This window comes from Sordaria macrospora, chromosome 2 (assembly GCF_033870435.1).
Source record: "Sordaria macrospora chromosome 2, complete sequence".
Classification (NCBI taxonomy): domain Eukaryota; kingdom Fungi; phylum Ascomycota; class Sordariomycetes; order Sordariales; family Sordariaceae; genus Sordaria; species Sordaria macrospora.
In genome coordinates this window covers 6,090,859-6,103,405 of record NC_089372.1, presented here as the reverse complement: position 1 = coordinate 6,103,405, position 12,547 = coordinate 6,090,859, and the positions used below count along the sequence as shown (strand labels likewise).

The following is a 12,547-nucleotide window of genomic DNA, read 5'->3' as shown; positions in this document are numbered from 1 at the left end:
TTCGCTCTTGTAAGTCCTGTCATCGGGAGCTCTTTGTTAGAACCGGGTTTTGTTTACTTTGAGTGACAAGGATAGGGGGTGTCCGTAAAGGCTGGGCGGGGAGAGGGCTCTCAGTCAGACAGGGAACCGGCAGCGAGGCGGGCACAGGCCTCATATGAGCAGGGGTAGGTGCCCGGGGGGGCGCTCTGCCACGTAGACACCAACCACCGCCAGGAAATGTGCGATGAGTCGCATTTGTGTCATTCTGGGGAAGCATTGAGGTCGGAGATTTGAGACGAAAACCACCCATCGACCCCTCCGTGAGTTACAGTGTTTGCATGAAAATGGGGTGAAGTGGGTGAAATTGGGAAGGAGGGGCAATCCCAATTCATGCCGGACGCGGAGACGCGAACGAAGACGAGTTTAATGCGACGACAAGAACACCATTATCGGAATCACGACCGCCAGCACCAACTAGTCTAAAATCACCACACTACCTAGGTACGCGTACAAAGCCATCTCCAAAACATCCAACGGCGACAACTACGCGGCGCCGACGGCGGCGATATTACATTCTCACCACCGCCATCACCAGCATTCTCAACAGCAAGGTAACGCGCGGCGTCTGCACCACTGGTACTGTACCACTCAACCGCATGCCGGATGCATATGTATGTACGCAAAGCATACCTAGGTATTCGCAAGCGTAATCGCCTTTCACTTTCCAAATTTCCCCTCCCTCGTTCACGATCCCTCCCCCATACAAGCCCAAGCCTGCCAGGCAACCAGGCTCCCCGGGGATCCCAAGCAATCAACCACCAACCACCGGCTATAAAAGGTTTGCAAATGATCCTTGGTACGGATATCCCGGACTGCCATTGACTGCCCATTGACTCGCAATTGGCCTCTCCCTGCTCTTGCCCGCCCTCCCGGCTGTGCATGGAAGGCAAATATCGGTACGCGGTACGAAGCATGGAAGACACGAAGCGACGGAAGCTATGAAGGTCTAGAGGGCCGCAAAGGCGTCTAGAGAAAGGCGGTGATGGTCAAGATGGTGTGTAGAGGGCGGCATTGGGCATTGATCTCAGGGGTCAACAAAGTAATAAACCGATGGCAGCCTCTTCTTCGAGAATGACTGGATAATTTTTCTTCGCAGCAAGCAGAGGCAATCAGATGGGTGGGCGGCAATGGCGCCTCTTTGGTTAGATTTGTGGCTCGAATTGCGGCCTTGCATGCCTCGCATGCCTCGTCCAGACATTTCTCTTTTTGCAATCAACTCGTGACAAGCAGAACGGAAGCCGGCTGGGCAGAACTGGGCATCCAGATCAACCGGAAAAATCTGAGGCGTCGATTGAAACGTGTGATTGGGCGCCTACGGTTGGACAATGGCAATCTCATCGCCGGTGCCTCGATGCATTAGGATCATGATCATGATCTCGAGTGTTGGAGTCCAACGGCCACCGTTCCCGTCGTTGATATCGCCGCAGAATTATGCCAGCACAAGGGTTAGGGTCCAAAGTGTCCAGTTCAGTCCAGTCTGGTCCAGTGCAGGGTAGCACTTTCCGCGCCCGCTCTCGAGCCTCTTCGTTTCCCTCTCCAATGTTGCAACGCTAAAAATCATAGACTATTTTCCACTTACAAGTTCATGCCGCCTTTCCGAGAATCTCAGGCGACAGAACGACATGAGTGGGGGGGAGTGAGAATAAGACCGGGGTTTGCGTGTAAGTCAGTGCTGGGGCCCTGGGGCTCCGGGGGTTCTCTGAGTCTGGTCGTGGAAAAACAACGGGCACGACATGGGATATCTCTTGCTTGTGATAGCAAACTAAAGCTAAAGAATTTGGACACCGCTCACTTGCTGGGCTGGCTGGCAAGGGGGGGACAATTGAGGCTGGGCAAACTCTTCTCTAGCCACCAGACAAAGCCAGACGAGTGGCGCACGTTTGGTGACTGGACCGTTTCCAGTGATCAGCGAAGGAGATCATGTTATGATAGATGGGGATGAAAAGGCTCAGGCGATTTGTGGATGATGGAGAATTGCAGAACAGTTGATCCAATTCCCATCAACCGATCAAAGCAAGTGTGTGAGACTGAGACAGACATCCCCATGAGCCCATCTATGACGAACAGGAGGAGCTGGTTTTGAGAGGTTTGAACAGAACATCCTGGTACCCTGGCAAGTTAGTCTTGGATGGCTTGGATGGCTTGGATGGCTTGACAACGATGGAGCAACTTCAGCTGGTCTCAAACGACAACCGAAACATCGAGGATCCATTTTGTATCAATCAAGCGATCAATGGAGCACTTTCAAAAAAGGTAAAACCACTTACATAGTACGACAATAAATGGATCCCGCCCGAACGGAACCATCCACCAGCCAGCCGCGCGAAAAAAAGACTGGACATCAAACGATGAATGGAGTAAACAAAACCAAAAAGTTCAGACATCCAGACACCAAAAGAAAAAAAAAAGTTTCTCCAAGATGTGGCTGTTAACCTCCCAGCTCCCGTGCCAGACCCTTGATCCCAAAATGTTAGGTATGTCGTGACATGGGTAGCTATAGCATTGTCCAGTCCGCGCATTGTCGACCGTCGTTCATCGGTCGGCGACATGGATTGAAATATTTCCTGACTTCCCCTCCTCACGTCGGCGTTCACCTTTTGCGTCCGAACTCTTGCTCAAAAAAAGCCAGGAAGGTTCGCACTTTCCAATCCAAGAAACGACTTTGAGCCACTAGCACAAATGCGGGGAAAGTGGGAAAAGACCAGAAGGAGCCATATAACAGCTTTAAGAACTGCGCGCGAATGGAGTCCCCTTGTTGAATGAGAAGTCGAGTTATCCCTGACCATGAAGTCTGGACTTTTGTTGTCTTCCTTGTCTTCCTGCCTGCTCCTGCCTGCGAGCTTTCCTGCCGCCTGCGCAAGAGCTGCGAACCTGCAAGCTGCTGCATCAACCGAGCTGCGACCTGCGAGCTTGTCATTCCGTCGGCTGGACTGGACTGGAGCTTGGGGGTCCTGCTGGACCCTTGAGATCCGAAGGATGTCTGTACAGGCATCGGGATTGCCTAATTCTGCTACTACCATGTAAACAGATTGCCCCTCCCTCCCCGTCCAGGCTCATGAACTTTTTTTCTTTTTTTCTTTCGGGGGTTGTCGCCATCGTCGCTCGTCTTATCGTATTCTTCAGCACTCTTTCCTATTTCGCACTAACATCTCTCGAAAGCGGAGACCCTTAGCACCGTCGGGATGTGGACTGTCAAACAGGGATCAGTCCCCTAGAGAGCATCCTCCTTAAAGATAACGGGTCTCCAGCAGAGGTGAAGAAGACCCCTCAAGGTTCACCGGAGCCGACACGCCGGGTGAGGGACTCGAGTGAGTGAGGCCGGGAATGAAAGATCAAGGACCCTGTTGTCAACGAAGAGACATGAACCAGTCAAGAATCAAGGAAGTTGTGCTGGTGATGTGGATGTGGCGTTGACCAAAAAGAGGGGTCCTCATCCATATCGCCGTGCAAACACCATGATTGTGATCGTGCCGAACACATCGTGCGGCGGCTTATCACCATCCGAGACGCATCTCTCCAATGACTGACATCGGGAGATCCACCCGAGTGAAAGACGTGCAAAGGGTTCGATTGAGAAAGCCAAGCAAAGAAGCAGACCAACGCACTGCATTGCATCTTACATGTCATTACAAGAACCAAGAGGATTGGATCATTCCTGGTGCCTCAAGGAGCCGCGTGATCACGTTCATGAAGGTGTGAACTCACCTCGCGTCTACGCTACCGTGGAGCTACGGCGAGTCGGCGACGACGGCGTCGAGCAAGGCCAACATCACCCAGCGGGCAACGTCCTGGTTGGTGTATTTGCTCCGGCGCGGCGCCGGTGTTCTCCATCCATCCTTCCCATCAGTCTTTTTTGACTTTCACACCGTCTCTGGTTGTGGGAAGGGGGATTGCCAACGGGTGTGGATTTTCTGTCGACGAGCTTGTTGCTTGATGAAGAACGACCCCGCTGAACTAGACATCCGGCCTACCTCATGAGGTTAGTTATTTTCCCTAGTCGTGATAAGCTTCATTGCTAGCTTGCTTGACCGGTCGAGCAAAGTGCGATTTGCGCCGGCGATGCGATGGCGATGGCGATGGCGACGGCGCTGGCGTCTGGACGATGTGGACGATGCGGGACTATCAATCACGATGAATGACAGACGATTCGATGCAAAGCTCACCAGTCAAATCGTCAGTCAAGTCGTCAGTCGATTGCAGGACACCAATGGTAGACTAATGACAGCAAAGTAACTCCGTTCGCCGTAAGAAGCTCCGCTACACAAGAGCTATGCTGCAAGAATGAATGGATCCCGTTGGATAGTGTGAGACTGAGGGGTACTGATGGCTGCACATGAAAGCCAAAAGATGGCGAAATGGCTGCGTAGCAGAGGTCACGAACAGATTGTGGCATTGTGGTCGGGGGACGCCAAGAGTGGCGATCCCGTATCCCGTATCCCGGGCTGCCCGTGTGGGAATTGCCCGCATCAAAGATATGTGAATATGTGATGGCTTTCCGGGCCGAAGTGGTAAGCTGAGGTGATGCAAAGTTGGACCGTTGGTCGTCGGTCGGTCGTTGCCAGGTTGAATGGACTGGACGGAGTTTGGAGTTTGGGCAACATCGGACGGCCGAGCGGGGTCGGTCCAGCCAAGGCCAAGCAAAGTGGAAAGTGCAGGCAAACGACGACCCGAACGAAAATGTGTCAGAGATCTGGATCTCCGGGAAATCTTTAATCGTACCACACCGAAGGCGATTTTGACAATCACATTTCCCGCGACAGATGGACAAGGAACCCAAGACTGAACACAACCTGGGAATATTGGTGGAGTGCAGGAACCAAATGGTTCATCTGATCTCTTGGATTTTTCTTAAAACTGATGGTGTTCGTTTCATGTTCGCAGAAAACATCAGTCGTCGGAAGTCGAAACATCGGATGCTCAAAGTTTGGAGTGGACCGTGCGCAACGGTCGCTACAGGCGGCAACCGTGCGATGCGACGTCCGGCGAGCGGCGGATAAGTCACAGACGACGACATGCTGTGTCGCACAACAACGGCTTTGCCCAACGATCAAGACGTTCAACGACGACCATTGTTGGCCAATCCATATCTCCTTCGATGCCGTCGAACGAACCTTCCGATTTGAATAATGCAGTCAAGATAGATGAGAATGCAAATGGGAAGTCGCTGTTCAAGTCATACAGCGCCATCATCCACCTTCCGTCTCCAATGCGACGGCCGTGATCCAGACCCCGCATTCCGCAATCCTGCAGATGCGCAGCACCCGGGGCTTCACGAGACCACTCCGGCAATGCGAAGTCAACGGGATTCACAAATCACCGCCTCTAAAGCCCTCTGGTGATCCAGTTTTCTTCTGTGCCTCCAATCGCACAAGATCCGGATGTTCTGCCTCCCGAATGAATCCCATCTTCGAGGCTTCGGCGACATCCCAATCTGATACTGACCCTAACCCTGACAACGCCCAACGTCACTGCTTCCTCTTCGGCGTCACGGTCGTTTGCTGCTCCCCTAAGTACTCAAGTCGTCGAAAGTGCTAATTTCAACGTTCTTGGTGTGCCGTGGCTGCTGATAGCACCTCCATTCTCGTACACGTGTAGAAGCATTGGAGATGGAGGTCATCAAGGTGCACGAGCAAGCGCAAATCATCAAGGTCACCAGGGGCAGTAGCGACAAGAAGGCCAGAAGCAGAAGCATTGGAGGTGGGAGCTCGATTAAGAATGGCACCACGGGTACGAAAGAGTTCAACACACGGAAGTATTAGCAGAGGGCACATGCGCGCGTTAATACAATCTTCGTTTTGCTCAAATTCCACCTCCGACTTGACCCCCAAGCTGCTTCGTCTAGCAAGCTCCATGGCGAGCAACTTGGCCATCCCCTGATCCCCCAGCCGAATGAAACGACTGCTAACATGTCAGAATTAGTAGTCTCCCACTTTCACCGAAATGACCAAGCCCAAGCCACATCCCGGAGTCGAGTCGATCGAAAGCCCTCGAAGACCTCGAAGTCCCGGCCTGCTCCAAAGAACCCCGAGCCCGAACCGAGTCATCAATCCCACGCCTGCGAAGTCCCCGCGCCGAGTTCCAAAACCGTGAAAGTCCTCAAACCCTAGCCCCATCCTCCGTGGCCGGTGGATGATGACAAGCGTGAGCCGCAGCCTGGAAAGGCGATCGACACAGACGGGAGTGTCTTGCCGGAGCCTGAAGACAGCCAGCAGCTGGTCAACGGTCAAGACGTCAAAAGTAAGGATACCAAGTGGAAACACAGGAGAAAACAATGAGAGAGAGGGAGTTTTGAGCGATTGGGGTCTGGGGCTGGCAGCGCTCGCTCCAAATCACCGGTTCGAGTACGGCTGCTATGCCCATGCCCTCGGGTTCTCGAGGCTCTGCAGAAGGGGTGTTGGTGGGAATGCTCCTGACTGACAAACTCTGGTGTGGTTACTCCTAGGGCGAGTGCTGGTTCAGGTGTTTGGGCGAGTGCTCAAAGTCACATGTGAGGAAGCTTAACGGGTGTTCTTGAGCATGTTACCGAAGGCTAGGCACAATCTTCATGAGCAGCGTCCCTACCTGACGAGGTGTTTCACAGAGGATGGAAGAGTCGAGGACTTGGGTGTCAGAGCCCAAGGTGGACTGATACGTATATTATCTCGAAAGCAATGCCTATTGCTTCGGTCGTTTCCCCTTCCCAGGTTGCCATAACACATACGTGCTGTATCCGTGTCAGCCCTGAGGTGCTTCGTCAATTCATTACAAGGAATCAGACCAAGCGCTTCAAGTTTTTTTCTCTTTGTCAAATTCTGTAATGGCCGTACGTGCCATCAAGATCTTGTCATCTAGCTGTTCGATGATTTTGCTTCTTAGCTCAACGACGTGCTGGGGCACTCCACCGCTTGCGAGTAACGGCTCAATGAGCTTGTCGAACTGATCCTGCTTCATGAGTACATGAGCGCACCGTGCTTCGAGCGAATTGTTCAGGCTCTGAACCTGGAAAGCGGCAGGCTTGTGGTCCTCACGGAGTTCGTGGAACTTGAATACAACCTTGTTTTGAGAATGTCCATCCCACTTCCTCTCTCTCTGACCCCATCACGTCTTCTCAGGGGTTCCTGTGGAAATGCTTACTCGTCGAGGGCCCCCAAACCGCTTGCACCGATTATTACCAACGAGCCGGCCATTGCAAGTAGCGAGTGCTCGCTTAGGGGAACCGGTTATCAAGTCCATGTCCTCCACGTACAAGTAATATCAGAAGTAGGACAATGGCCTTTTAGTCGAGGGACAGACGTCCAACCCTCTAAGAGCTTGGAGGCGCTTTGGTCAAGAAAGATTTAACATTGCTACCTCGCGTTGCTCTCACCTCAGCCATTTGAAGGACCCAGCTCTGACTCCGTATATCACCAACCCAGACATCTTATGTTCCACCTTGGCGGGAGACCTTCCTGGGTATATGCGGCGCTTCGTTGTTTCATGTTCGCGGTCCTGTTTTCCTTTCCTACGCATTGAAATCAGAGCTATACGGGCGCACTAAATCATTGCAGCACATACAGTATAATCGCTTGAATCGCTGGATTCCCTCATTCCTTTCGGCAAGACACATGTCGATCACACTCACAGTCTGCATTTATTTGTACCAGTGTCGCCGGCGATGTATTCTCACTCGTGAGCCTCAAATGTTCACAGTGTACCTGTTAGATGGCACTGTTCTGAATTGATAGCGCTAATGCTCCTTGCCATTCCGACGTTGGTTGGCTACTTAAGCACGCTGGCGCTCACGATGTTCCATTCGCTAATAAGCGCCGCCTACAAAGTTTCATCGCCAAAGAGTTCAGGCCTCGACTGCGCATAACGAACCCTGACCTGGATCATAGCCTACAAGTGACCGGCGGCACTATGAGGTCTCAATTTCGGGCCTCCATCCTCAAGAAGAGTTTTTACCGATCATTGGTAGGCTCATTTTGCTTGCATCCATGTATGGGTGTTTGGGATACCGCGAATTCTGTTGATATATTTCTGTGTTTCCCACAGTCACTCGATGTTGTATCATCAGCATCCCAACTACCTCTCTTATTATCCTATCCACCACGCCTTCTATCTTCATTACTTTACTTCGAATCTTCCTAAACACAGCCATTTTGGACAATTCGGACACCCGGCTCGGCTACCTGAATTTTTGTACATCATCATGGGTGATCATCACAAAGGATCATGTCTGTCCGGTGATCCTGCGACGGCGATGTGGTTGAAGACTGAACGACCACTGCATCCAAATCACCCCAAAGGCACAAGCTCTCTTCCCCTAGTCCGCCACACATATTGGCCTCTGTCTGGCGGTGATTCAGAGATGATAGACTGGGAGATCGAAAATCCTCCTTTGCGAAGCAGTGCGGATGTTCAGATTTATGTGCAGTCGTGCATCTCAAAGAATCCGAAACTGTTTGGCGTCAAACGTGTCGTCAAAACTATCACATATGATGAGAAGAAAGAGAGTCTGCACTGGAGAGAGGTTCTCGCAATGGTCATGTTCAATGGGGGGACGGACAGTGTTAGTCTCCCAGGTTTTCTCCCTTCCTCCCCTTATGAGTTCCCATGCTGACTTTTCGTACTAGGGTCGACCTTTCTTCCTGGAGTGTCTGGGTTGGTGGACGGAGTATCCACGATGCCTCAACATCGCTATGGAGTACCTGCCCCTGGGAGACTTGAGCCAGTATCTGAGAAGGAATGGACCTCTGAAGGAAAATGATTGCAAGTCCGTCATCTTCCAAGTCTTGCTAGCGCTTGGATTCATGCATGGACAGGAATATACCCATCGCGACATTGCCCCAAAGGTACACCTCTCTTATATATCCCCGTTCACGAAGCTTTGTGATTTTTACCTACTATGGGTTACCCTATACCAATACGCATGCTCAATCACCGTGTTATCTCTTTGCTAACCTCTTGTGCACCTCAAGAATATCTTCATACGGAGTTGTCCCCAACCAAGCAAGCCCGATGATAAATGGACGGTCGTACTTGCCGATTTTGGGTTTGCAAAGTCAGTCAGCGCCAAGCAGGACGTAGCGAGCGGGGTACGAACCACTTGGGCATACGGGGCACCTGAGATCCAAGGATCCGAATACTTCTGGCCGCCGCAGCTGCAGGATGCTAAGAACTTTCTGACTATCGATATGTGGTCTCTAGGGGTCACGATGTTTGAGCTTCTCACTAACAAGTTACCATTTGGCGATAACGGAGCCGACAGCAGAGACTTTGTTAGGATGTGGGACGAGGATGAACATTGTTGGATAGACCCAATGCCGAAGAGGAAGTGGAAGAAGGTGCGGAACGATCATCTTCCATGGTTCGTCGTTTGGCAGGTTTCAACGACCGCACAGAAATTCTTGTCCGGGTTTTGGACGGAATTTGACAAGCGGCCCAGTGCTGTCGATGCGATGAAGCATGAGTGGTTTAAGACTGACTTGGATCTTCCCTCGACCTATCTCACAGCTAGCCATCAGTGAGTCATCTTCGGACTAAGACCCTATGTACTGGAATCATCCAAGCTTACATCTTCTAGGCTGTCAAACCTCACTAATTACAACAATAATCACACTTCAGCTTATGGTCCCGGGGGTCTCGCACAACGTTCCATCAACGGCAGAGATAGCGCTTCACACTTCTCTGGCTTGAAAAGGATACCGGGAGACACACAGTATGTCCTCTCTTAATGAGCATCAGGGCTACTCGAGCATTTCTAACACTAACTTGAACCTTCCAGGCGCTTCGCGCAAGCCTCAATAGCATCGGGCGTTACCAGTACTACACAGCTTCCTGATTTCTCTGTCAAGTTTGGAGAGGCCCGTCCCGCATTTCCGGAAGAAGTGAGCCCCTATCATACACCAACAGTCAGTCCCTATCACACACCTGAGAGGAGCAACTCACCTGCTGCCGGTGAAACTTTCCACTCGACTGCAAGCGGCGCACCCTGGCACGAACCCCAAAGCATGTCCCGAGTTCCCGACGTGGCCAAACCAGGCCAGGATGAACTTCACATATGCCCCTACACCAAGCTTTACGGCAGCGAGGGAAGGCCATTCATGAACGACAAGGACTTGACGTGTGACGAGAACGTCGCGTTCCTTTGTCAATCTGACCTCCTCCGGCACATGAGCGAGAAACATGGAATGACGCCCCTGCCCAGCAAGCTATTTCCAGACGGCTATGCGCCCGCCGTCGCTAACACAGCTGGAGGAAAGCAGCAAACTGCGCCTGCGGTGCAGAAACTGCGGTGAACAGATGGCTAGGTCGGGCATGAATGGGATGAGATATACAGCTTCAAACTAGCGAGTGTTGCGGGTAAAACAAAAATAGGGAAAAAAGGATTATCAGAAAGAGAAGGAAGAAAAAAAGATGCGCGGTTCGGGATTCGAACCCGGGAACTTCCACAATCAGTGGCACACCCCCCGAAGGGGACTGACAGCGGACACTGTGGGCGTTCGAAGTGCCATTTACTGAGCGAACGCGTTGACTACTACGCCAACCGCGCTTTGCTTTGTTTGTTGGAAGGAGGTCTGCGGACCTAATACGTATACCTCGGGTCACATACCCCTGGTAGTCACCCAGGGGCAACGTCATACCTCTTAGAGGAATCAAGCCAATGAAAAGCCGTAGTACCAACAAGCGCACCTTCCTCAACTGAACGTGCCTGAAGCCATGCCACATCACACAGACCTTATGGCTCATGAGGAACAGAAGACGCAAGCTCACCTCACTACTAGTCGGATTTCAAATTTTGCACTTTGGACCTAGAATGAGCTTCTCATAGCGACCAAGCTAGCGTTCCTTCCCTCCTTCCTTTCTGTCGTAATTCCTGCCTGTACTTTCCTTCCTCCGTGACGAGAGGCTTATGCTAGCACGGCATACTTGCCATCGGACCCGCATCAAGCGGCCACGCAGTGCTGAGTTAAAACACTCGCTCACGACCTTCACTCGCTCCTTCCGATCCAATTCCACGCAAATCCAGTCAGAGGGCAATGTTCCTGCGTACTGCTTTCATTCTTACTCAAAAATATGGAGCTGTTGCGTGGATGCAGAACTGCACGCAATCGTCCTCAAGTCTTTTATGTGCGGGTGCATCGCGTTTGGAAGGTGCATCCCACGTTGAGCTTCATGAGCAGAGTATTGAGCTCGGCTCGGTACGACTTTTCTTCTCCGGCCATTCAAGATACAGATACAGCTTTCCTTCCAGCATTGAATTTGGCACTCTGTCTTTTGTGGTTGTTGACTGATGCTTGTTCCTGGACGTTGGTCTTTTTTTTCCTTTTCTTCTGTCTTTTTCTTTTTAACGTGGGTCCCTTGAAGAAGGGACCAATGGAAATTCGGCAATGATCCGAGCGCCGCCACTTTTCAAGTTGGTTTCTGGTACAGTGCGTGCATGCCCCTGCCTCTGCCTTATTGTCGGTTCGCGTCCGTTCGCTATTGTTACTATGCAAGGTAAGCGGTGCATCTACATGACGACAAGCCACTTGAAAGTTTATTGCGACTTCATTCAACACTCACATCTCGTTCTTCAACAGTGATCTTTCTACAATTTCTCTCCCACTCCGTTGTCGCGCCATCAAGCTTCTCAAAACAATACACAAACTTACTTACAAAAGCATCACCAGAGCATCTACAGAATTTCATCGTCGACGAGCCAAACACCTCATCCTTCGATCAAGATGTTTCTCCTTGTTGCTGCCCTGATCATGAGGATCGACTGGCGCCGCGTCAACGATGAAGCTATTCGGATCTTAAGAATATTGACTGGAGAGATAGAGATGTGAGCAACCTATCTCATAACTCACCAGCACGCCGACCTTCTGAACAAGTTGCTGGAAGTGAGCTTCGGCAAGCGTCGTCGATGTCACTAGATTAGGTCCAGCACGTCGTCAACCATGAATTAAGTACTGTAAAGCATACCACAAATCTCACGCCGCCAAAGAAGTACTACAACGCGTAGTCTGAGCAGGTCATCTTCTCCATTTTTCTCTTTTTTCGACTATATTTTTCTCAGTGTCATGATGCTGCTAATCACCTGGCGATCAAGTGCTCCATTTAAACGTCGTAATATTTCTTGGAACAACAGCAAACCGGACTTTCGCCCTTCATTAATATGCGGCTCATCACCAGCCAATCGGCGAACTTGCCCGCAATTTTCCCACGCGAGTCCGGAAGATAGATCGTGGAGAAATGTGACGACGCACGGCACAGAATGGCGACTGCCGTGAGCTCGGAGCAATACTGCCGAACAGGCTATCATACCCGATATTGGGTCGCCTTCATCCCGGTACAATGGTTGGCCACCGAAACTCAGAACATCCCTTCACAATCACGTTATATCGCCATCTTGATATCGACACCACAGCATGATCGTTGGAATTGGACGGTCGTTTAGATGAAGCAACTGGACTGATCCCGTCTTGGCGGCCCTGGATCTTGTTTTGTTGCCGAAGGTGATTATATAGAAGGAGCTTGCATGCCCACCGCGTATTCCGCATTC

General features: G+C 51.4%; 1 protein-coding gene and 1 non-coding gene across 2 annotated transcripts; one reads left to right on the top strand and one right to left on the bottom strand.

Annotated features, from left to right (window-relative positions):
* Positions 1 to 8,877: 8,877 nt before the first annotated feature.
* Positions 8,878 to 10,298, top strand: SMAC4_08205 (uncharacterized protein; the record flags this gene model as incomplete). The annotated part of the gene is made up of 3 exons (XM_024655889.2): positions 8,878 to 9,523; positions 9,584 to 9,718; positions 9,785 to 10,298. Exons 1-3 carry the CDS (start codon positions 9,195 to 9,197, stop codon positions 10,296 to 10,298), a joined length of 978 nt encoding a protein of 325 aa, XP_024511709.1. The 5' UTR covers positions 8,878 to 9,194.
* Positions 10,299 to 10,417: 119 nt separating this feature from the next.
* SMAC4_13348 lies at positions 10,418 to 10,552 on the bottom strand. The gene is made up of 2 exons: positions 10,516 to 10,552; positions 10,418 to 10,453 (listed from the first exon to the last, which is right to left on the bottom strand). It is a non-coding gene; the product is annotated as a tRNA-Thr (tRNA).
* Positions 10,553 to 12,547: the final 1,995 nt, after the last annotated feature.